The sequence below is a fragment of the Buceros rhinoceros genome, unplaced genomic scaffold (assembly GCF_000710305.1).
Source record: "Buceros rhinoceros silvestris isolate BGI_N320 unplaced genomic scaffold, ASM71030v1 scaffold1435, whole genome shotgun sequence".
Taxonomy (NCBI): domain Eukaryota; kingdom Metazoa; phylum Chordata; class Aves; order Bucerotiformes; family Bucerotidae; genus Buceros; species Buceros rhinoceros.
In genome coordinates this window covers 78,902-104,120 of record NW_010412113.1, presented here as the reverse complement: position 1 = coordinate 104,120, position 25,219 = coordinate 78,902, and the positions used below count along the sequence as shown (strand labels likewise).

At 40.7% G+C, this 25,219-nt stretch overlaps 1 protein-coding gene across 1 annotated transcript in view; it reads right to left on the bottom strand.

Annotated features, from left to right (window-relative positions):
* Window positions 1-327: 327 nt before the first annotated feature.
* Window positions 328-25,219, bottom strand: part of LOC104493532 (WD repeat and FYVE domain-containing protein 3-like) — a gene marked incomplete at its 3' end in the record, with an annotated part of 67,144 nt that continues 42,252 nt past the window's right edge. Inside the window, exons 13-24 of the mRNA XM_010136235.1 lie at window positions 22,953-23,130; window positions 20,050-20,264; window positions 18,796-18,908; window positions 16,463-16,694; window positions 13,729-13,829; window positions 12,412-12,630; window positions 8,538-8,719; window positions 6,840-7,071; window positions 3,733-3,893; window positions 2,557-2,668; window positions 1,969-2,159; window positions 328-480 (exon numbers count right to left, since the gene is read on the bottom strand). Coding sequence (XP_010134537.1) covers window positions 328-480; window positions 1,969-2,159; window positions 2,557-2,668; window positions 3,733-3,893; window positions 6,840-7,071; window positions 8,538-8,719; window positions 12,412-12,630; window positions 13,729-13,829; window positions 16,463-16,694; window positions 18,796-18,908; window positions 20,050-20,264; window positions 22,953-23,130 — 2,089 coding nt within the window. The remainder of the gene's footprint in view (window positions 481-1,968; window positions 2,160-2,556; window positions 2,669-3,732; window positions 3,894-6,839; window positions 7,072-8,537; window positions 8,720-12,411; window positions 12,631-13,728; window positions 13,830-16,462; window positions 16,695-18,795; window positions 18,909-20,049; window positions 20,265-22,952; window positions 23,131-25,219) is intronic.

The following is a 25,219-nucleotide window of genomic DNA, read 5'->3' as shown; positions in this document are numbered from 1 at the left end:
CAGCACGTCTTTCATGCCTCAGTACAGATACTGCAGTAGAACACACAGGTTGAAAGACATTGCTGAACAGAAAAATACAAAATGTAGCTTCCAGAACAACAAAAAGAAGAAACCTCTGTGGTACTCATTCAGTGTTTCTACAGCGATTCAAGACATTTCAGTAGGAAAAGTTACCAATCATCCTGCTGCTCAGCTGCTTTACTGCACTATATATATGAAATAGTAAGCTCTCTAGTTTGCTGTTGTTCAATATTTAAGGTAGGCTATCGGCATCTAACTTAATCACTATCCAACATAATCATCACTTTTCTGTGCAGCTTTACATACTTCAAAATCACAGAGCAGATCCTGAAAGGCAGCAGAATTTGGAATAATGGACGTCTCGTGCCCGCTGTCGACAGTTCCCACCAAGGAAAAAGTCAGATGGAGTATGTGGCTGTTCAGAAGGGATCGCTTCTTCTTTAACAGCATTGCCAGCAACTTGAACAAGTAAACAGAAAAAGAATTAGTAGCCTATGAATACACAGCAACATTGTCTAAGCACAAAGAAGCATGGATGAAATGTCTGTGTCCCTTTTGAAAAGGCTCTTAAAGTATTTCCAATAGTTGATACTCCTGATGAAAAAGCTTGAAAGTTGCATTATGGCTGATTAGAAAAGGGACATATCCAGGACACCCTCCAACTCATAAAACGTAAGCTCGACCCTGCAGACAGTATGTAGGCCCTGAGGATTAGGCACACCCCCATCCCTCTCAGCTCTCCAGCAGTCAGTCACAGTTCAAGACAGCTCACGATACATTCTCAAGTTGTGTTCCTGGACAGCAACCACGGACATGGCAGACTTAGACAGAGCACCACTAGAGTCCTGCATGCACAAATGAGAGGTACTCTGGCACTGAAGGAAAGTATCCCTGACAACATAAGACTGAATAAGCCCAACTTCCTTTTTTCTTGCTACCCTTTGTTGCACTAGGTATGACCGTAGATGTTGTTCCTCCAGTCCTCATTTCTGCTCTAACTTGGGTTGGGAAAGAACCAATTGCCAGATGTGCTATCGCTATTTCTTGTCTTCTGATGCAGACTTGTTAAACTCTCAACATCCTAGACTGTTTAGCTTCCCCATCCTCCTCGAAACATTACTCAAAACATACAGAGTTTCTGGGAATCTCTCTCATGCTATTTGCTGAGGTCGACACAAGTGAAATGTAAGATCATATGTGATGATCCCCTGGCTGCTTATGGTGCAAGGAGGACACTGTCTAGATTTGTTTGGTCAGAGTAAGCCAGAGACTGTGGCAGGTTACAGAATAATATGTTTTAATGTAACTGTACCAGCCATTAGCGTTACAAGGTTTGTAAATCCGCTCAAACCACAGTACAAACTTTCTGTTTCAATCGAGCAGTCTTCATCAGAAATTAAAAGGCATTGTTCATGTGAAGGTCTTTTCAAGTTACTCAACCAAACCTTCTGCATAACTAATTGCACTTTCCCCATCCTGATGGAGAACTAAGAAGTCTTCAGCTTGAAAGCAAACAGCATCACTAACTATGAAGTCTGTGCAGTCTCCTCAGAATGATGATTCTAGGAGTCCACTTTTTTCGTTTTCTTCATGGGTCTCTGTTCTCTCCTCTTGCTGGCAGATCATGGGGACAGAAGCTCTCAGGCTTGCAGGGGCGTGTTCACAATCATGGGAAAAGAATCATCTAAGTGCCATAGTTGTGGTCGTCCTTGCTATTAATGAAGGCTCAGTTTCAGGAAAGCAGCTAAACACGCACAACTGCTAAGCAAAACTTTCCACCCTCTGCTTTGAAAGCCATCCTAAGTAACGCTAATCAGCCAAGAGCTCAGTAAACTTGAGAGCGGAAACTCAGGATACCGCAACACAACAAGGAATTTCCATGGGAACTGCTAGGACAGATAGTGAAATTCCACCAGCCTAGTCTGTTTTCAGACATTTCATACATACCTGATAACCTCTGATTCTTTCCATTTCTTTGCTGGCTAGTGGATTGCTCTTTACCACGCAGACCAAGGCCTTCACGGCTGCATACAACCCTTCTACATCTGATGCCATTGCTACAAGTCCCAAAATAGCAGCAGCTCCACCAATGTACTGCAGTGTAGTTGCGACAGGCTTGGGGACAAATGTTCTTACTCCTGAGTATAGGCAGAGAAAATAAATTAAAATACAGTCAAATCTAATTCTTGTAGGAAATCACTGTGAATATATGCAAGTAATGTGGATTCAAGCATGGCCTGAATTATGAAAAGAAATCACTGGAAGAACTATGACACCTCAGAAGGAACACTGCACTGGAAAGCAGTTTATGACTTCAAGTAATTAAGTGTATTTTCAAAATGAGAACTCATAAACTGAAACAAGAAGCCCATGTTAATAAAAAAGAAAAAGGTCTGTCTGTAAAATATAAAAATATTAAATCAAATTTCAAATGTACCATTAACATTCATAAAGTACATGATATATCTTCTAGACCCAAGTTCTTACTGACAAGTAATTAATCATTTTTAAACATAATAATTCTCAAGTACTCGCCCAAATATCCTATCAAAGCTGCACCAATGGAACGTGCTGGTCCATTCAAATGCCCTGCTGAGTTATGGAGCAGCTTCACAGGTGTGGCATTTTCATGAGAAGAAATCGCCAGCTGAAAAAAATCCAAGAAAAAAAGCAGGCACTGAAGAGAAGTTTTTTTTTTAAGCAAGCCTTAACATAACTAATGTATTTTCCTCCTGTGATAAAGAGTGAGCAACACATAACAAAATAGAGCTATGCTAGAGTCACTGAGATATTCTCTAAGTAAAGAGAAACCGCCAGTCTCTAAAGTTTAAGGAAGATGAATCTAACTTTAAAATAATCCCATTGGATCATAGAATAGTTTGGGTTGAAACAGATCTTTAAAGATCATCTAGTCCAATTCCCCTCATGTGGGCAGGGACACCTTCCACTAAATCAGGTTGCCCAAAGCACCATCCAACCTGGCCTTGAACGCTTCCAGGAACAGGACACTCACAGCTTCTCTAGGCAACCTCTTCCTGCGTCTCACAACCCTCAGCATATGAGGTTTCATCCTTACGCCCAATCTAATCCACCTTCTTTCAGTTTAAAACCTTTGCTCCTTGTTCTGTCACTAAACCCTGGTAAAAAGTCTCTCCCCGCTGTTCTCGCAAGCCCCCTCTATGTATTGAAAGGTTGCAATAAGGTTTCATTAAAGCATTCTCCTCTTCATGCTCGACAACTCCAACTCTCTCAGCCTTGCTTCACAGATGGTCCTTTGAACAAACGCTTCGGTGACTTCTAATGTACTTTGGAGAAAAATGTACACCAGTATTCTGGTTTCCAAAGCTGAATCACAGTCAGAAGACTAAGCTATCAGCTTTGTTCATCTGCAACAGTAGAAATATTGTTCAACAATATAATCTTAACCATTTTTCAATAGGATTACAACTACCATCTATATTAAAAAGCCAAAATACCTCCAAAAGGTGCTAAGATAAATAGCTACTAATAATTTCAAGAATGTGAATAAAATCTGGAAGTACAATCTCCCTCAATTTTTATTTTTTCTAAAAACATGAAAATTATTATGGCAACTCTTCTGACAAGTACATTATTGTTCCTGGTTGCATTGAGGAAATTGCCTTGAAAGAAGTAAAAAGAAAGGAACAAACACATGAACCAACACATCAACCCATTCATTTCCCAACATACCTGTTTGGCAATAGCTTTACTATCCAACTTGTTGTAAATTTTCCTTATTTTTGCCACTGTAAACGAAGAAACTGACAATGCATAGAGACCAAAAGAGACCTTCTCTTCTGGTACCAAAGATACTGGAGATGGATTGATTCCTTCAGACTTCGAATCTTTGCCTGAAAAACAAAATAAAAGCTCATTTCAGTAATAGCACTGTTTTTCTTCTCAGTTTCAAGAGTAAAATCTTAAGCAATAAGAATAGATACAGAAGAAAGGTTTTACAAATAGCTGAGACGTGATATTGTCTTTGCCTACTTGCTCGCTGTACTGAAGAGCAGGTTGATAGCATACAAGTTGTGGAATAAATCTAATATTTAAGGTAAAAAAACCAATGCACAGCAAACAATTCCTTTCAAGTAGCTCTAGAATATTAATTCATAATGGTAAATGACACCCTGCATCCTGGACAAGCAATATAAGACGTGGTGCTTCCTCATCTGAATTTTTGGAAGGCAACATTAGTCCTGTACTTGACTGGTGCACAGCTGTTCAATTCCCCTCCCACCTGAAGAAGAACCAAGTAATCAAAAAACAGAGAAGTTTTTGGTACATCTGCATCTTTGCCTGGGACACAAGCTTTTGACAACGGTTTGCCTTAGAGAATGGTACAAGAGATGCAACACTCGCCAAAAGGCCCAGGCATCGAAGATAATATATAACTATATCTTTAATATTTTGTACCCACAGCTCCAAAAGTGGATGTTTCTTGTGAGGCACTGCAAACACTATGATAGACAGCTATCTACAATGCTCAAAGGAAGTGTGCAAAACTCAGCACCAGAAAAAAAAGAAAAAACCCAAAAAACCCAACACCTCAGCTCAACATATAAATAGATTTCTGCACCTTCGTTCCAGGTCAAAATGTGTCTGCAACTCCAGTGAAACACATTAATGGAATTTAAAAAGCACGAAGGTTCCTCAAGTAAGAAGCTGGATGTCTACATGATTTGTTGAACCAGGGTCAAAGCGTGGTCAAGTCTCACTTAAAAAAAAAGAGTTTCGGAAGTCTTGGTTTCCCCATAAATAAAATCCTCATTGTATCCTCTGCTCAAACTGGCACTCTGAGAACATTCCACCATTTCAGCAGAGAAAGGAATTCCTTGTTCTGAAATAGTAACTGCTCTCTGAGGTGTCTTTCCAAAGACAGCTCTTAAAGAATATTAGGTTAGACTTAAAGAGTATTAGGGTTTTTTATTTTGCTTAGACACAGGACAAATTCTCAGAAGATGGCAATCTTGCCGACTGAAGAGAGGAATAAAACTGCCAGAAGAAGCATTACATGGGCAAATGGCAAGTCAGATAAATTTCCCTAAAAAGGATAATAGCGGAAGACTGCAAGGGGGATCTTCCCTCCTCCAGGAGTCCCACAAATAACCATTACACTCAGGAAGAACAAGCATTTTGGAAAGAGGGACCAAGGTAAAATGTTAAGATAGAGAGCTCATATTGCATCCTCTATCAAAATCCTTAGCGTCTGGCACTGTGCGCACAGCACTAACAGAAGCTAAGCCCCAAACAGAACACACCCCTTGGTCTGGAGCAGACTGCTCCTTAAATACAACGACCGAGCAAAGCTTGTGCAGGAGAAATACACCTCCACACTGGAAAAAGTCAGTATGTTAAAGAAATGAAGAGTTTTTTAAAGTTACTGTGGGCTTTCTGGTGAACATGGCCTTAGTGTAAAGGCGTTCTTTAATTCTCAGAAAGTTCTCATTAAGTTTTCCTTTAATTCTTGAAGTGAATGAACAAATTCACGTTCATGTTCATTGGCTTATTCAGTACTTAAAACTTGTACGACACCAGTGAAAATGCCTTCCAGGAGAAAATACAACTAACAGGTATCTGAATCCAGAGTTGCTTGCCAGATTTGTCCAGCAGTCAAAAAACCAAGTATGTGCACACAGAGTCTCTACATGATAAAGCTAAATTACCTAAAGTTTTTCACTCAAGATGGGCAAGGAAAGCTACCTCCTGCTTCATGATACTCCAATCTTTCACAGCCCAAATATCATCTACAGTTGGTAGGGTGGGGGTGTCTGTCACCACTCCAGGAAAGCTTTCACCATGAAGAGCAAGAGTCTGCACTCCCAGTATATACTTCTGTTTTCCTACCACTCTCAGCACTCACTGACTCCTTCCTTGAGATGGTTACACTTTCTTTCCAGAAGAGCTGGGGAGCATTGCAGTCCTCATGGGGAAAGACAGTGCAAGGACAAGATGATTTGACACATTCTGATTTTTTATTTACGTTTCACTGAAAAGCCCTGTGATAGCCAGGTAAAGCAAAGACCATCTTCGGATGTAACACTGATGTCAGCGAGGACGTACTCTAACTGCACAGGAGGACAAGAATCTCCACGGAACAGGAAAATCTCACTGGCGACAGTGCATCTTACCAGAGCTAATGAAGAATCCATTCTCTGAATATTTAAAAGCAGGGCTACGGACACACATTTCTAACAAGGTTATTCACATCTTTTTTTGTTGCACTCCCCTCAATTTCAAATTAGAACAGTTAAAAATGCAATAGAACTGCCCATATTTGTTCACAACAAATGCTTAAAGACTATCGGCTGCACCACAACCCCTCCCCGTTTTTGTTTTTGTTTTCTCTCAGTTGACCTATTTGAGCCCTACAAACAATGATATTTCAAGACAGATGTGTTTAAAGTACAGGAAACATTGCAGATTTGCAAATCAGTGCTATCACTGGAAAATGACAAATTAAAAATGCCTTTCCAGTTTCACGTTCTACAGATAGATATAATATACAGTATGAATAATGACAGCTTTAAGCACTTCTAGCTGGTTTAAAGCCAAAGTGAGGAATACAAGCATTTCTATCATATCTCAGTACAAGAACTACCAGCAGTATGTTAAAACAGTAATTTGGATTTCTATCATCCTCTTCAATGGTAGTTACTAATCTTCTTCCTATGAACAGTGAGCTTTTCCTCTCTGCTACCGCACGCTCTCCTTTCTCACCTCTTCTGCCAATGAGCACACAAAAGATTCCACTACACCCAGGCCAAGTTACTAGCTGACATTTGGGTTGTACTTACATGGTACGTATACTGCTTGAAAGCTTCCGACGTAATTTGGTCCCAGCTCATAAATGGTGCTAATACCTGAGGCAGGCAACACTTCCTCCAGGAAATGCGTAGGGCCCAAACGCCAGACTAAGGAAGATTGCTGGCGCTGTGCGGGTGGCGTGCCAATATAGGCATAAACAGTGCTGACTACAGGTGGATTGGCAGAACCCGACCCACTAGGACTACTATGAATATAGTGAAGCTGTAAGGGAGAAAAACACGGTGAAGTTACTGAGAGAGCATGGGTACCATGAAAAGAAAGTGGACAGATCAGAAATTCAGGAAAGCGCTTTGCAAGCCATGGGACATACAGATGACGGCTGTGTAACGCACAGTGTTCTGATACCATACAGCAGAAGTCAGTGGAAAACATTAACCAGAAGGTAAATGCAAAGATCATAAGATAAATAGCTTTCAAAAGATGAAGGTGTGTATGGAATCGCAGGATGAGAACATGAGAATTCTGCGCTTATGATTGCTAAAGAATGAGGTTGTATCTTTATTCTAGAAACATGGTACTTTGATTGTTACTATCTTTTGCAAAAGCAGTAAGACAATCTCATAAATTTGTGCTTGTTCTCCCCTTTTCAGCCAGCGAAAACATGCCTTTGGTAATCACCCTGTTTCAAGTTAAAGTGCAAATGTGATGAACTCAGATGGCAACAAAACAAATAGACGACTGAGGTGCTGGCCTATATATAACGACAGTAACAATCTCAAAGGCATTTTCTAGCTAACTTGTAAAAATTCTGCTGCCAGCTATCAAATGTAGTCCCACATGGATAGACAGATGCTCAGATACATGCTCATATATTATGGCTATTAGCATAACAAATAAAGTTACTACAGTCCTCTTTCAACAAAAGGAATATTGAAAGGTAAACTTTGAAAGTCAAAACATTGTTTTACCTATAGCAGTACAGTAACACTAGCTAATTTAGACCCCACACCAGGTTTAGCTTACTCCCTGAAGGCCCACGCCTGCCAGGTGCCAAATGCTCCTTGGTTCTCAGTTACAGGTCAGGAATACCTTGTGCTCAGTGGACAGGTTCATAGTGCACTTCACACTTCTGCTTTTGGCCTCCCAGTTTCTTCCAGCTAACAACAAAATACTGACCTTTACAACCAAATGTCTCTCATTTACAATCAACTTGTATTGACTCTGGACACCTCAGTGGCTATCAATGCCAAGGAGATGCTATTTTGGGGGTTGCAGACGGGTTGAGAAAGGAACAAATTGGCAAAGCTGTCTTACTCTGTGACCTCTCTATTATTCAAAGCTAAATCTGCTACATGATCCTTGGTAAGTCTTCTTCAGCTTTTTATGATCCTCCTCATTAATCTAGTCAGCAGTATAGCTGTGTCACACTTGCCTCACATTCAATGCAACATATCTACTTCACTTTAGCATTACAATTGCTCATGCCTGAGAAAGTATCTTCTGTTAACAGGACTAGGGCTGGCTCTGAGCTATGTAGTGAGCAAAGATCCCTTTGCGCAAAGCTCCTCATTTTACAGGGGTTTTTTGGCTGGTTTTCTTTCCTTTTTTGAGGGGAGTGTGTGCAATGGTTTGTTTTGTACTTATTTTGTATGGTTTTTTGTGTATCCGTATGCGCAGAGAGAAATCACTCCAACCAGTAAAAACAAGGATTTAAAGATTTATTTTACCTTAACAGTGTTAACATGCTGTCCATCAAGGTAGAGCGCAGCTGTGCTGTTCTTTAGCATGCCTTTACTCATGACCAGAACTAGGTGATGCCACTGGCCTTCCACAATGAGGTCACCACAGCGGAAACGGGCACAACAGGGAAGGATTTCATAAAATGATGATTCCTCACTGAAGTCATCAACTAAAGGAAAAGTATCGGTTAGTGGGCACCAGTAGAAACATTGTAAGATGCTTAAATCAGACGAATATGTCATTGGACTTTAAGCAAAGCAATCCACAGCAACATATTAAAGCCAAAGAGTTAACAAAATAGTTAACAAGCTATGAATAAAGTAATACGATTAATGACAATTACTTTAGACTTTCAAATGTGAGAACTGAAAGAATACGATCGGATTTTTGGAGAAAGCATTCAGACCAAACTGTCACAGTTTGACAGGCTGAACATCCCTAAATACCTGCACATTAATACACCAGGATAGTTTTCATAGTATCAACAGATCTCTCCTTCCTTTGCATTAATTATTCTCTAAGAAAACTCTCAGGATACTTGTAGACTTTTGACAACTATGTTTTACGTCTCTCCTACCCGCCTCTTAAATTTTAGCTGGAATGACTTGTTTGGTCAAGTTTTACTAATGTTCTCACGCCACCATGCAAGTCACAGAGAGATCTTTTGTTATTTTTTTAAAAAAGTTTTTACAGCAGTAGCCAGCAAGAAACAACAGACGTCTCTCCAAACCTACAGAGCTATTTTCCACTTTTTTCACACTGTGGAGAGAGATGCCCATACCTCCCAGGCTTTCTCCTCACGCTTTTTCCTGCTCCACTGTGGCCTCTCCCCAGGTCCTGCTACCTGCTCTGGTGCGGTCCTCTCCAGGGGCCACAGGGGATATCTGCTCTGGCATCTGGAGTGCCGGCTCCCCTCTTTCTGCTCTCACCTTTGTGTCCTCAGGGCACTTTCTCACACATTTTTTCCTTTACACCATGCATCATTTCACCCTCTCCCATAGGTATTTTCCCAGAGGAGCCACCAGCCTGGCTGCTGGGCTCAGCTGTGTCCTGCAGGGGGTCTGCTGCAGAGCTGGCCAAAATCAGCCATGCCTGGCACGGGGCAGCTCCGGCCTCTTCCCACAGATGTCCCCTCTTGCCCTCCCAGCACCTGGCCACAGACATTCAGCGTAGACTTGCCACTACCTTGCTTAAACAATAAGTCACAAACTAAAGGAGATACAAGTGAAAAGATTGCCTTTCAAACGCCTGCTTCAGAACCATGCTAAATTACAAAGCATAAGTGAACTTAAAGACGAGATTGACAGCCTGGGACTTTTTTCCCTTAATAAAAGCTGCAAATACGACATCTGGCTAGCAAGACAGGCATCAAGCAGCGACTGGGTGTACTTGTAACTCAAGCCTCAGCACAGTGGCTTCTCTTCTTCCCTTTTTGCAGTTCTAAGGAACGCTAATTTTCTGAAGAGCTGCTACTAAAGGGATAGCTCAAGGCTGAGACATTTTTGCCCAAATCAAAATGAAGACTTCCTGATGCCTCATCTGTTCCATTTCAGTACCCTAACTGCAGCAAGTTGCCCTTACCTTCCCTTCACCGTATCAGCAGTGAACGTGAGTCATAAGGCTGCTGACCTAATGCGAGCACCATCTGCCATGGGATGAGGTGAGCTGCACCCACAGATCCATCAGCCATCCTTGCACAACCAGTGAGAGGAGTGGGAGACAGAAGCCTGCCTTCCACACACAAAGACAGTGGAAACCACTCCCAGCCCCTCTGCAGGGGCTGCAAACCCTAAGCTGCTAACCACCCATTCCCAATTCACTCACCTACGCTCTTCAAGTATTTCCCAGGTCTTTATTCACTGATGGGTGCTGAACTCTCTTCTGAATGTTGAAATACACTTTAGTTCTCAGCACACGGTTTTTTAATTTCTCTAAAGGCATCCTTTAACTTCATACCAGAGGGCATGATCAGTTTGCATGTGCATTAACCTTTCCATCGCAAAGGAGAATGACCCACACTACTTGAAAGCCTCAAGCCCCCCACCCCTCAAAAAATAAAAAAGAAATAAAAAGGTAAAGCTCAAAAATTCTCCACCAGGGAATGTTTCAACAGAAAACAAGTGCTTTTCAGATCAGTCTTCATTCTTTCATATTGAAGGAAACCTCTAATCCTCTTACCTCAACAGCTGCCTGCACAAGAACACTCATTTCTTTAGAAGTAGCACAAAGAAAATGATAAAACCAGAGTACTTGGAATTAACTTTCAGATACAAAAATAATGTCAAGTTCTTTTTCTCAGCCAAACACTCTAAGCTCAACTCTCGCTCACAAGAATGAATCCTTAAACCACTCCCTTTATTCTTACAATAGACCATCAGCACTTGCAGTCCCCATGCTGGCAGGGCTGCATCTCAGTTCTTCGGGTACTTAGCTGCTCAGCGCTTGACAGTACACCACCAGCTATTACTTAGCCATGACAGGGTAAAGCAAAATACCTCATTCAGTTGAAAAACAGTCTTTGTAGTCAGAGACCTTCAGATCATCTCTGACAAAGCTTCTTCAAATTCAATCTCCTTTAAAGAGTTGGATAATAGGGGCTTACAAACTAAAACCATATGATCTATAGCTCCAGTGCAGGCTAAAGCAATTAATATGAAGATAAACTTACTTAATTCTCTCTAAGAATTTGGTCTTCTGAAAAAGAAAACATCGTCAATGTCTTTGTAATTTAAGAGGTTTAGTTCCTCCCTTATACTATGGGTCTTCAGCTCTCAAGTGTTAGGTTTTGAACCTGGCTTCTACTAAGAGAAACTACTGCAGTTCATGATGGGAATGCCTGCTTATCATGAAAATAAGAATATTCTATAACAGACTGCTTCACTGTTTGGTTTTTTCTTTTTTTTTTTTTTTTTGTTCTCCCTTTTTTTTTTTTTAAACTTTGGGGTTTTTTTTTTTTTTTTGATTTTTTTTTGTGATCCGGTTTTTTTTTTTTTTTTTTTTTTTTTTAGTAACAACAGTTGTATAAATTCTTTATTAGTGCCTGCTACTCAAAAGGAAAGAACAGAAGCAGGAACAGATTTCTGATAGCCACTTGTAACCAAGCATGTTGGTCCAGTAAAAAGCTACACTTCAAACATATTCAGAAGGCTGCCCTGCTCATCTCAGCTCTCCGACAGCCACGGTGCACAAACAGCCTGTCAAAAGTGACCATTTTCAGATGCTCTGATGTAGCACAAGGCAGGAGACAGAAGATGGTTAAGCCCCCGACTGCACCAATAGCTCTCTCTAGCAAATTCACCGGCCTCAGCAGCTTCACTTAGATCCTCACTATAAGTCCTCTAATTCCACCTTTGATCACAGACAGTGACTGAAGCAACAAACTCTTTCTGAAGACCAATCAAAGCATTAAAACGGGAAGACTGACCACCTTCAAATAGCCCTGTAATGTTGGGACTATTCAAACTGAAAAAGCTTCACAATCTGTTTGTTTACTATTTCCAAGCTTCTTCAAAGCAGATAGTTAACATCTGCACCTGAAGAGATAATGTTTAAAATGTACAATACAAGATGAATAAAAGGCAAAAACCTTACAAACCCAATGGCGTAATCCCTCCTTCAAATCTATAATACTTGGGGGTTATAAGCAAATATCAAATCTTCTTTGGAAATTATAAAAGCTCCTTAAGTTCTATATGAATGTTTACATTTGTCCATTGTTCAAAACCCCCCATTAGAAGCTGGTGAAGCTGCAACTAAAGTTCCATCACACACGATTCTTCTAGATTCTTGGTTCAAAACAAACTTACTGGTGGATCCCCATAATATTGTCAGGATTAGCTGGTAACATGACACAACGCTTACCATAATTTTGAAGCAATTCTTCTTTAGTTGAAACGATCAGTGACCGGTCCTTTGCTGAGAGAACGATGGCAAGGCATACATAATGCTGCTCAGAGGAGTTTGCACGCCGCACTACAGTAAGAAGTCTCACAGGATGGTTATTAGGAGGCGTACTAAAATGTTCAATACAAAACCAAGTTGAGTAGCTTAAACCAGACGGTGGTGGGAAAAATCTTTCACCTAAAAACAAAAACAAAGGACCATTACATAGCTGCAGTAGCTAGTAGTTAGGATACAAATAAAAAAAAAGGAACAAGTAGGTATCAGCTCAGTTGATACCAGCTGTGCTATCTCAAACTTTTTCTTCATTGACTTCAATGTTACTTCTTTCATTTCTGACTCAAGCTTGGAGGAAAAGCCACATAAAGCTAGCTCAGAGGGGTTTCTTTTAAACACAGTAGGTTAAGAACTGTACACTATTCCCTCCTATTCTGAAACCAAAAACCAGCTCTGAAGTGGTGTCTGTTCAGAACAACCCAGACCAAAAAAAAAAAAAAAAAAAAAAAAAAAAAAAAAAAAAAAAAAAAAAAAAAAAAAAAAAAGGATATGGATCAGGCCCCCAGAAACTGCTAATATAATGATGAGAATGCTTCTTCCATAGCTGTGACTTGCTGAAGAAGATCTCCACTTGTTGAAGATCTCTCCACCACATACATCTGACTCCATTTCATCTCCTGGGGTACTTCCACAGAACAAAGAGCTCACAGACTTCAACCACTAGCATGAATTCCATCTTACTGCAGTAAACCTTCAACTTAGTTAAAGTATTAAGTTGAAAAACTAAGTGATCATGTTCAATTAGCCCCACAGCACATCAGGTTCCTGTAGCGTGAACAGCCTACTGTGAACAAGTATAAGGGATAGCAAACAATTTAGATGGGATTTTTGCAATGATGTGCGTAACTAAATTCAGTCAAGAATTCAGCAGAACAAAGCCACAAGTACAGCATTACAATTCATTCCATGTTTCCTACGCTTTTCACTACTATCTCAACCTGTTCTTAAAGCATCCAGGTTCATTTTTCGGACGTTTCTCTCGATTATAATTTAAAATACAAGGCTTTCATAAAAAGGTTAAAGCAATCACGTTTGTATTTTATATTGCTCTTCACTGACTTGGAGGCCGAAAGTAACAGAAGCACAAGCACACACAAAGAATTCTCAGTTATGAGCGTCAACATCTAACACCCATACTATCGCTTCATGGCTAACAAAGAAATATAAGAGAATTAAACATCTGATACAAAATACTGCTAACAGTCATACTGGAGTACTTACCAGTTCCAATTCCACTGACAACTGCCCCGTCAATAAGTCCTGTTGTAACAGCATTATTTGTAGGTGCATTATGGGGAGCCAAACTTGGCAAGAACAGGCAGCTGTTAAACAGAAGAGTAACACACCAGAATTTATAGAAGTCAATATAACTGCAGTTCAATACAAACAAAATCCAGCCCAGGAAGTAAGTCATAAGCACATCATCACTCTCCTTCACTGCGCATATTCAGGATAAGTAAGGAAGTAATTCTCAAGATTTCTCCCTGTAAGGCTCATTTATCTGCAGTGAAAGAGCTTTGGCAGCCTGTGTCTTTGATGCAAAGGCACCGAGACTTCTGTCCGTGCGGCTCCATAGAGTAAGGTGCCCCCTTGAGGGCACCATAGCTCACTGCAGCCTTTGAGATGTTCTGGACTCTAAAAGAGACAGGATTAGCTAAATATTCAAAGGATCTGTTAATTGCATACTATGGTGTTTGTATTTTAAGTATGTATGCTCTCACAGTAAAGTCATATTTCACCAAATTAGCTACCTTTGGCCTTTACGAGAGCCACCGGTGCTGTGGACACAGTGGAAACAGAACACCTCCCTGAGGCACTAACGGATTTTAAGAGCCCACACAGGTTCAGTGACCAGCCTACCAAAGGTGGAGTGTATCCCCACAGGAGTTCAGCTTCCAGTCTGTATAAATTGTCCTACTGGAGGCAAAAGGACAGCTCTTCTGCTTGCTGAAGAATGATCGTTTTGTTGACATTCACACTTGAGCAGGCTAGTTTAAGTATACTGTAGCTGAGTTGCCCAACAGAGCTAGAAATTGTGTTCTTACATAAGCTATAAAGAGTTAACCTGACCAATCATCTTGAAAGCAATAGCAGTCCATCCCTTTGATTACAGTTCTCGTTACAGAAAAACCTCTCTCTGTGTCCATCCCCCATGGACAGTGGAGTTACAGGCATGTGCTCTCTAAACCGATAACTTCCAAGGATCTGCCAAGTGTTGAAATCATAGAACACCCTGGCTCTTTAAAACAGACCAAAAAATTTTAAGATTTTTGAAATTGATTGTAGCAGCTTCCTTAGGTGATATCTTGAAATTACAAGTCTCAGCTGCATTTTACAGATTACTTTTGGACATGTTACCAGTACCTACAAATATCCTGGAACAACCACAGTGACAATTTATTTTGCTAGCCTATTTCAAGTTCTTAAGTGCAAAACATCTTATTCTCTGTTATGAAGGATGTAGAACTGAGCTTTGAGCACAAGCTTTTGAGCACAGACCACAAGTCTGCCCTGACTATATTGGATATGAAGGCTACATGCAAAACAGGTGCTGCATCCCTGTTCCGCAAAGCCGAAAAGAGAATGCAGAGCAGCAGAGCTCCCAAATATCAAGGCTGGACCCTGTTCTCAGACCAGTCATCTCAAATGAACTGGAACAAGCGCATTAAGACGGAAGTGACTATTGGTCGAAGGCCATGTCAGAACAGAAATGGATTCAAGAAACACAGTTGTATAAATATCAGGTCTGGAAAGAAAAAGACAAGATGAACAATTCTGTAAGGTAGAGTTGTTTCTGGTTTTACGAAATTGTGGTACAGCCATGGACAACAGATCATTTCTACCTCTTCTCACAAATCATTTTTAAAAAGAGACTGAAAAAAAAACCACCAAGGAGCTAGCCATCTCATACAAAAATTTCTCACACTTTTTTTGGGCTGCACAGCAGCTGTCATTTTTGGTGGTTCATGTGACTGAAAAACTTTTAATAAAGCTTCTAGTCAACACTTTAACCAAGCTTCTGGGAACTTCTGAACAATTACTTATTAATTCAAGGTGCCATTCACAATTGTCCGACTTCCACGTTCCGCATGCTGCCCTCTCTGAGATACTGGCTTTCAGTCTGTTTGCAAGCTTCCACCTTTGGACTAGTCTGCAAGTGGTTAAGGAACACTTATATTATTGGTCTGAATTTTTATAGCAATTTTGGAGATATTTACCATTTAACATAGAACAAAATGAATGTGTTCAGGTTTTTCTATTCTATTTTTATAACTGAAAAGACAAAACATTTTCCTTAAAGACCTACTGAGAATGGGGCGATATTTTCGTCTTCTGAACAGTCAAATTAAACCATATCACATGATCCTCAAAGTTCCTGACTTGTAAGATGTTTAATTAGAGAGAAAAAACAGTAAGCAAAGGTGATACTGGGTGCCAAAAAAAAAAAAGAAAATGAAGCGGGTGCTGAAAGAAAAGAAATATTTTTTCCAGTTACTTGGATTCAACATAGCTGCCTTCTCTGCTTTACTTGTATTTCTGATTTGCCCACTTCCATATTTCCAAGTTCTTCAGCAGTTTTAAGCGGAATTCAGAGAATTTGGGCCACCCAAATGTCACACATAAATCCTAGCCACTAATGAGCTCCTGCAAGGGTATGTTGACATTCCTTCATTTTAAAAAGCATGTGAAATTCAGAACTGAAAGGGCACTATCAACGTTTAGATACATACCTGACTCCTACCTTTACACACCGCAAACGAGCATTTGGTTTCAAGGCATTAGTAAATGACAGAGTGGAAGTTTATGTGAAGTATTCTGTTTTTTTCTTTAAAGAATTCATTTGTTTCTCATTTGCAAACAGTCCATTAAAAATTACAAGCATTTCTTTGAAAGAAGAAAGCACAAAAACATTGCACTGCGCCCCATGTTATTTGAGAGCACTGCAGGACCTTACCCAAACCCTTCAAGAGACGTGTCAAACTCGATGAATGCTGGCGTAACTGATGATCCGTGAAGCCTGATATCATGTGGGGTTGTCATGGAGACCAAACACTTCACTCTCGTCAGAGGTACTGTGCTCCCTTCTGCTGGCTTGAGCAGGCTCTTGCTTATCCGATAGTGGCTGTCTTCATGCAAACCGAAGACGCTGTCAGAACCCAGACCTTCCATTGAGGTAACCATGCTATCTACGGTAGAAGCCAAGAAACAACAGAACATTGTAAAAGGGAGGCACTTTCAGGCTATTTATTTGGACTTCTCAAGTACTGCTTCCAATGTAATAGTGAATTGTCAATCATCGTCGACTAGTTTAGCCTCTCAGTTAAGAGATTAGGAGTTGGAAAGGATCGCTCTCGTTATAAAAACGTTCAGCTGAGGCAGGGACATGAGCATCTTGCACAAGGTATTACAGAAAGTCTACGGTAAAGCCAAAGAAATGAGCCAAAAGGTCATCCCATTACCTAACATGGGGCAAGTGTCCCTTTCACAGATGCTCTGTTTCAGGCGCACTCCTGCTGCCTGACTTAACAGGCAGAAAAAAACCTCTGCTTCCTGTTTTTCAGATGCCGTAACTCTCAGCTAAAAGTCTCAGAGCTCTCAATAAGCAGAAAGGCTCAGTAAGCTTAGCTTAGGAAATTTAAACATAACTTGCAGTATTCAGAAGCCAGCTTGGCCTTCTCTTTCTTAGGTTAAAAACTTTTCAGACTCAAATTTTTACAATTTTCATTGTTTACTTTCCCCACGTGATAATACCCTACAAAAAAAAAAGCTACCCTAGAGATAAGTTGAATCTCTCCCTCTCTTTTTAAATGTACTGAACCTGATAACATAACATCCTGTTATTTTATTTTTGTTTATTTATTTCATGATTTAATGATTTAATGCTTGTAATTCAGTACCATCCAGGATGCTTCCTAGTTCCTTTTAAATAATTCAAACATTTCAACTACAGTATTTTTAACTTAACAACTAGCCATACAACAACTGAGTTGACACGCAGTAATAACTATCACATGCTCTGAAAACATCAATAATTTATCTGTATTATCATTTACTGAGACTATCCTATGTCCCACGAGCAGCTATTTCCAAGCTCTACAATTCATGGATAATAACAGGGAAGAGCACATACGGAGGAGAGGTTTGCACTGGTTGGAGGAATACATCTGTTACAGACACTCAGTGCAGTTTATCAGACTGATTCATTAAACGGCTGGAAAACAGATGGAACTTTTCAGCGTGAAAATCAGAGCTCATGTGTAATTGCTGATAGAATATGAAGTATTCTGTCAGATGGATGAACCTGAATGACACGATACCACACAAAGGTATAATGAGAGTCTCCACTGTATATGCATTTGTATGTGTATCTATATCTAGTGAATATCCTATCAATAATAAAGTAGTACTCTATGAATCCCTTCCCACAATGTTAATCCTAGGGCTAAGACTGAAAGTGAGTTGCTGTGTTTTTCACCCTTATCACCCCCCTCCTTTTTTTTTTTTTAGAGCTGACGTTAAGTCTGTCCTTTTTCTTGAAAATTAAGTTCTATGTGCTCATAATTCCACAAATGCTTACCACACATTACTAAAGAATTCAGTTTTAATATACTAGGAAAGTAAACATATGGCAAGTGAGCAATGAGTAAAACCATTGTAAATATTTACTATGAAAAAACAATGAATGGTTAAAAAGGGACTGCTAAACTTTTTAAGAGTGGGTGTTCCAACTCCAAATTCTACCTCTTTAAAAGATTATTAGATTGAGATTCTGCCAGATTAGGTAAACTGTGCTTTTTTTTTTTTCTTTTTAATTCCTTTCTATTTCTCTCTCATTACTAGTGATGCTAACAACAAGCCAGGTTGTTGAATCTAGCTGAAATAAATGCTTAAGTGTAGGAACTTCAGTTATTTTATCTGATACCTTACTGAATCCATGAAAGAGACTACATAGATTCAATGATGTGATGTGAACATGGAAGTATCCAAGAAAAATATTTTTCTTTTTACTAACTACAAACTCAGAATCTACTCAAAACTTAAACTGCTATCATGTTCAATAATTACTGTTACTAAAATAAAAAACTATAATTACCTTGCTGGATATATATTAAATACTACATTCCCTCTGCTTTTAGAACCTTTGCCAATCAAACTGTTCTGATTCATACAAAGTCAGGGAGAAGTTCGGTTTTTACAGACGTTTATCTACAAATTTTATTTAAGCATGCAATTGGGGGATGTCAGTGGAGTATTCTTTACGTGAATTTCTAGCACTTCAGCACCTACTTCTCACTTCCGGTTCAAAGCTCAGTGAGCTGGGTTTGTGCACTCGGTACTGTTTCAACAGCTTTTTGTCCCAAGCTCCGCAATTCAAAGGATTTCCCAAGCGTAAAAATTCCCTAAGAAAGAGAAAAAAAAAAAAATGAACAAATCATTTTGTCTCTTTATTTGCCTAGAATAGCAACAAATTTAATACCATTTTAAAAAAATACAGTACTTAATTGTACTAAATATAACTTTTAACTAAGAAAATAGACAGACTAATGCCTGATTACAAGAAATGCACGTGATCAAAACTATTAAGTTTTGAATACATCTAGTCCAACCCATTTGCTGTTGGCTGGGACATCTTCCACCGTACTGGGTGGCTCAAAGCCCTGACCAACCTGACCTTATACACTTCCAGTGACAGGACATCCACAGCTTCTTTGGGCAACCTCTTCCAGTGGTTCACCACCTTCATTGTAAAAAAACGTCTTCCTTATGTCCAATCTAAATCCATCCTCTTTCAGTTTAAAACTCTTGCTCCTGGTTCTGCCACTACAGGCCCTGATAAAAAGTCTCTCTCCATCATTCTTGTAAGTCCCCTTTTTATATTGAAAGGCCATAAGAAGGTCTTCCTGGAATCTAGCAAGCAATCCAAACCATCACACAGCTGCATGGATATTTAACAAATGGTTCAAAATAGGGTCATAAAAGGTGCAAGCTTGATTTTCTAGTACAAAATAACCTGCATTAACATGCAGGAAGACCAACTGTTTAAAGCTCTGCATTCCCAGATTTTTACAGATACCTCCCGTATCACATCCCTGCATTTCCGTCACACAAACTAAAATGCCAAATAAAACTGCTGTCCTGAAGCTTTTCCAATCTGAGGTCTTTAACAAAAGAATGTCAAGGAATCTATCCTCATGTTTCCTCTTTCTGAGGACCTAGCCAGGAAGTGCATTTTTCATAGCCTCTCAAGATTTGCAGGAAGAAAGCAAGCATTTAACTTCTGTACGACCTCTGTGAAAACCACCAAACAGACTTCCCTGCTCCTCCCTCCTCCCCCACCTTCCAATTCCCAATATCTACGAGGTTACATGCTGGTTAACAGAAGCAAGACAGTCTCTTTGGTAAGAAATAAAATGGGATCCCGAGTGCTCACTGCCACAGCAGTCACTTAAAACTCTACCAATCCAAGCCATTTATAGCCAGCCAGTGACAGTGCAGGCAGCAGGGCTGAGCTCAACTGGACTTCAATGCTGTCTTTCTGACCTCAACACCATCGGCTGCAGCGCTTGGGAGGCCAGCCTTTCAAACATCCTTTGGAGTGGTGGATGCAGCGAGTGGTCCTCATCAGACAGAGCAGCACTGCATCTTTGTAGAAGTCTTGCATGGAGCCCAGCTTCACACATGACTTGCTGGTTTCTCTCTGTGTGCACTAGAGATTGCAGGATATTGGCCACTGACAGCTGGAGATCCAGCGCATGCTGAAAAAAACAAAAGAGCACAGAATTTGGGAAGATGCAAACTGTGAAGGCAAATGAAAGAAAGCCCTTATGCATAATAATGGAAAGGAAACTACCACTAGCAATAAATTCGCAAAACATCCTACATTGAAATATATGTGCATGTGTGTATGTTAGGGCCTGTGCGTATGTTAGGGGCATGTGCATGCATGCAAACGGGCACTTCCATCTCTTTATGAAAAAGGGTAAGAAGGATTACCTCAACCACTGTAAATAAAAACAATTCAGGCAGGGATGGTTAAACTATTCTCTCCTTTTCACCAGCAGAAGTGAGTCAGCTTAGAAGTTTTATGTGCTTAGCGTACTAAGAACTTTTATTTTTGTGACTGCTAAGCTATTCCTAGTAACTGAGAGACTCACAGAATCATTTCCGTTCAACAAGACTTTTAAGATCATCAAGTCCAAACCTAAAACTCACACTGCCAAGTCCACCAGTAAACAACGTTTCCAAGCATCAGATCTACTTGTCTTTTAAACACCTCCAGGGATGGTGACTCAACCACTTCCCTGGACAGCCTGTTCCAATGTTTCACAACCCTTTCTGTGAAGAAAGCCTAAACCTCCCTGGCACAATTTGAGGTCATTTCTTCTTGTCTTGTTAATTGGGAGAAGGGACTGACACCCACCTCTTTACAACCTCCTTTCAGGTAGTTGTAGAGAGTCATAAGATCTCCCCTCAAACTCCTTTTCTCCAGGCTAAACAACCCCAGTTTCCCCAGCTGCTCCTCAGAGGACTTGTCCTGTAGACTCCTCACTGGTTTCATTCCTCTTCTTCAGATACATTCCAGCACCTCAATGTCCTTCTTGGAATGAGGGGCCCAAAACTGAACGCAGTACTCAAGGTGTGGCCTCACCAGTGCTGAGTACAGCGGGACAATCACTTCCCTAGTGCTGCTGGCCACACTATTGCTGATATAAACCTGGATGCTGTTGACATTCTTGGCCACCTGGGCACACTGATAGCTTATATTCAGCTGGCTGTTGACCCACACCACAAGTAGCTCTCCAGCCACTCCTCTCCAAGCCTGTTGCGTTTCAGGGGGTTGTTGTGACCCAAGTGCAGGACCTGGCACTTGGCCTTGTTGAACCCCATGCAATTGGCTCATCGATCCAGCCTGTCCAGATCCCTCTGTAGAGCCTCTCTACCCTCAAGGAGATTAAACTGCCCAATTTGGTGTCACCTGACTTGCCCTTGTTGACCCCCATGCAATGGGCTCATCGATCCAGCCTGTCCAGATCCCTCTGTAGAGCCTCTCTACCCTCAAGGAGATTAAACTGCCCAATTTGGTGTCACCTGGAAACTTATTGAGCATGCACTTGATTTCCTCATCCAGATCATTGATAAAGATACTAAATATAACAGGTTCCAGTACTGAGCCCTGGGGAACACACTTGTGACTGGCTGCTAACTGGATTTATCTCATTCACGGCCTCTCTTTGGACTTCGCCATCCAACCAGATTTTATCCAGTGAAATGTGCACTTGTCCAAGGCATGAGCTGCCAGTTTCTACAGGAGAACGTTGTGGGAAATGGTGTCAAATGCATTACTAAAGTCTAGGCAGACAACACCCACAGCTCTTCCCTCATCCACTAAGTGGATCACATTGTTATAGAAGCAGATCAAGTTAGTCAAGCAGGACCTGCCTCTCAAACCCATGCTGACTGCGTCTGGTCACCTGGTCGTCCTGTACATGCTGCATGACAGCATTCAGAATGATCTGCTCCATAACCTTCCCCAGCACCAAGGTCAGACTGACAGGGCCTGTAGTTCCCGTCTTGTAGATGGGTGTCACATTCGCTAACCCCCAGTCAACTGGGACCTCCTCAGTTAGCCAGGACTGTGGCAAATGATGGAAAGTGGCTTGGCGAGCACTTCTGCCAGCTCCCTCAGTACCCCATGGCAGATTCTGTCCAACCCCACGGACTTGTGTGTGTATAAGTGGTGTAGCAGATCGTTAACCATTTCCCCTTGGATTATGGGTGCTTCATTCTACTCCCCATCATCATCATCTCTACAAAATTTAAGATATATGCAACATAACAGCTAAATTAATGCTCTGAAGATAGAAAGTCGCCATACTTACCCCTGGTAGAGGACAAGAAAGAGGAATCAAGCCTAGCAATTTTGTAAGCTTTTGGACCTTTTTCTTTTTTTAAATAAACAGTGCTGTTCAGAGAAGACATCACCATCAAAAAGTACCTAAGCAATCTCAGAAAATGTCCTACAAGTTGCAGGCGGTATAATTTTGGAACATATGCAGAACATATGCCAGTGATTTCAAATAGCACATATACACCAAGCTACAATGTCCAATCCCATGTCCTCCTCACTCTACACATTATTTTGTGTTTTCCCTGATGTATCAAGTGTTAATCACAGCGCTTGGAAACTTATCTGATGGTCACTTCAGACATTTCTTTAAATTTATATTGTTGCCAGGATTTTGACACAGACAGACAAAACAAAGCATATGAAATAAACCAATTTCTATCAGACCTCTATGTCATCAGTTACTCAATTAGTCTGTGAAATGTATTAATTTCTCTGTGCAAAATGAGAGGACATCATTGGTTTTCCTATTTTCCACAACCATCCTTTTCCCCAGTCACTCTAAAAGCTGAAGACAGCAGAATTTTTTTTTCCTTACCTCTGGGTGTGTAGCGGAGCCAACAGAGGCCAGAAGATCCAGCATTGCAAGCATAGCACCAGGGTGGATAATAACTGCATCAGAACTTTGTACGGATGTGGGTCCTGTTTGGAGTTTCACATCAGCTATGTTTTTCTGAGGGCAAACAGGAGGTGTTGAAACTGAATGATACGCGTGTCTGCAGGACAAAAAACATCCCATGGTTACAATACCCATCTATTATGACTTTTGCATTTTTCAAACAGCTGTAAAGTTGAACTGACCTATAGATGTTAATCCCCTCTCCTTTCCCTTCCCTTGGTTAGGCAGACCAAGTGCTTTCCTGTTCTCAAACACGCTGGGCATGTTTCCCCAAAGATGACCTGGAAGGGCTGCAATTTCTCAGCTATACTTGAACTCTTAAGTGTTTTCCCCAGGTGCTTTGCAGTTTGAGGAACTTAAGGTTGCCTTTATTGTTTCCCTCTTTTCATTCCAGTTGCGATGGCAGTACCTAGCAACCGTGGCATGCAAACTACCACTGCTCCTGTTTTGGGGGATGAATTCAGCTTTGAACATGTTTCTCGCCTTTTGTTTTTCATTACCAACTGAATATAAAGTGTGCTATCAGAAAACTCACCGCAATCTCTAATTAGCCGACAGGAACAGAAAGTTGGTCTCAGTAAACACTCGTGCCAGGAGTTTGTCTGCTCTCAGTCTTCCTGTGCTGCTTTAGCAACTTAGTTTTACATTAAGCTGCTTTAGTCTGATCTAGGGAAAAAAGACTCTGACGCACTGGCTTAGACATAACCACTTGTGCTGAGAGCTGTAGACACATTTCTCATTGAAACCCTTGGAGGTGTCAGCTTGAAACCATTCTTCTTTCAGCACAAGATTCAACACACAAACAGCAGGAGCACCTTACTGAACATATGCTTTCAAGATGGTACTTTAGAAGCAAAAGATAGCTTGAAAGGCTCATGCTCACCACATAGAAAAACCCCAAACAAAAAAACCTAACCAAACCCACCCATATTCTCACAGTATTTATTATATATGCTTACTTGTAAGAAGCAAGTAAACTCTCTTGAAAAATCGAATATTGCCTGCTGTTTTATAAGAAGCGCATCTAGCGAAAAACAGGTCTCCTCCAATCAAACCAGTTGAAAGAGGCATTTCCTCTCTCCTGATCTCAGTGACAGATTTAACTAAGCCCTAACCCCAACAGAAATAACAGGGACTCTCTGTGCCTCACCCATGAGGGACTTGCAACTAGAACATCTTTTGTTCTGGGAACAACAGGACATAGATGGGAGATGAGGAAGGCTGCAAACACAATTCTGTCCTAAACACTTTGAAGGCTGCATCTTGAACACGTACACACTTCAGCAAGAAACGCCACTTGTGGGGAAAGGCTGAGGCAATGGATTGTTTAGCCTATGACAGGACACTAGGAAGTACCACACAATCTTCTTGTGCTGGCTCGAAAATGGGCTGGAGAAAAATGTTCCAACAGAAGTGTTCCTGTTGAAAAGGCTCTTAGCAGATCAGCAACAAGTTGGCATCTGAACAATCCAAGAGCACTTTTAAAAAGAGAGCTTTTGAACAAAGATCAAATTACTGATGCCTTACTCATTCAGCTAATGCTTACACCAAACATGAAATAGTGTGACAATTCTATTGTAACTAATCACTAAGAAAAAAAATCTGCCCAAATTTTTTCTAGTGTTTTTTAAAAACTCTCTAACCATCCATTTCCTAAACTTCTCTAGCAGACTCACCAACTGAAACATCTGGCAGGTGGAAGGAGGCTTCATTGTCTCTTTTAAAATTAAATGGGATTAAGAACAGCAGAACAACTGGCAATAGTATCATAGAAAAATGTTATCATCTCAACTGTCTTCTCTGCCTTAATGCAGAGACTGAAACATGGGCAATTGTTTCTCATGCATCCTAGCAGCGCTGCTTTTCATCTGAAGAAAAAACCTACCTCTTTCCAGTGTCACATTGAGCGTCTCAAGGCAAATTTTACAGGATACAGTTTAAATATCCATTTGCATTTAAGAATGCTCTTCAGCCTAGTTAAATTTCTCTCCCCAAGACATTCTTAAAGATCAAGTTTCCATCTGCTTCAAAGCACAAGTTTTACTTCTAAGCGTCCTGATCTGCACTGTCACATTCACTTCATTAGGAAAACTGTGATGTTGTAACATGGTAGTACAGGGAGAGCCTAATAAAAACCTGAGCAATTGCTCAGTATGGTTCATGAACAAGCACATGTCCTGGCCTTA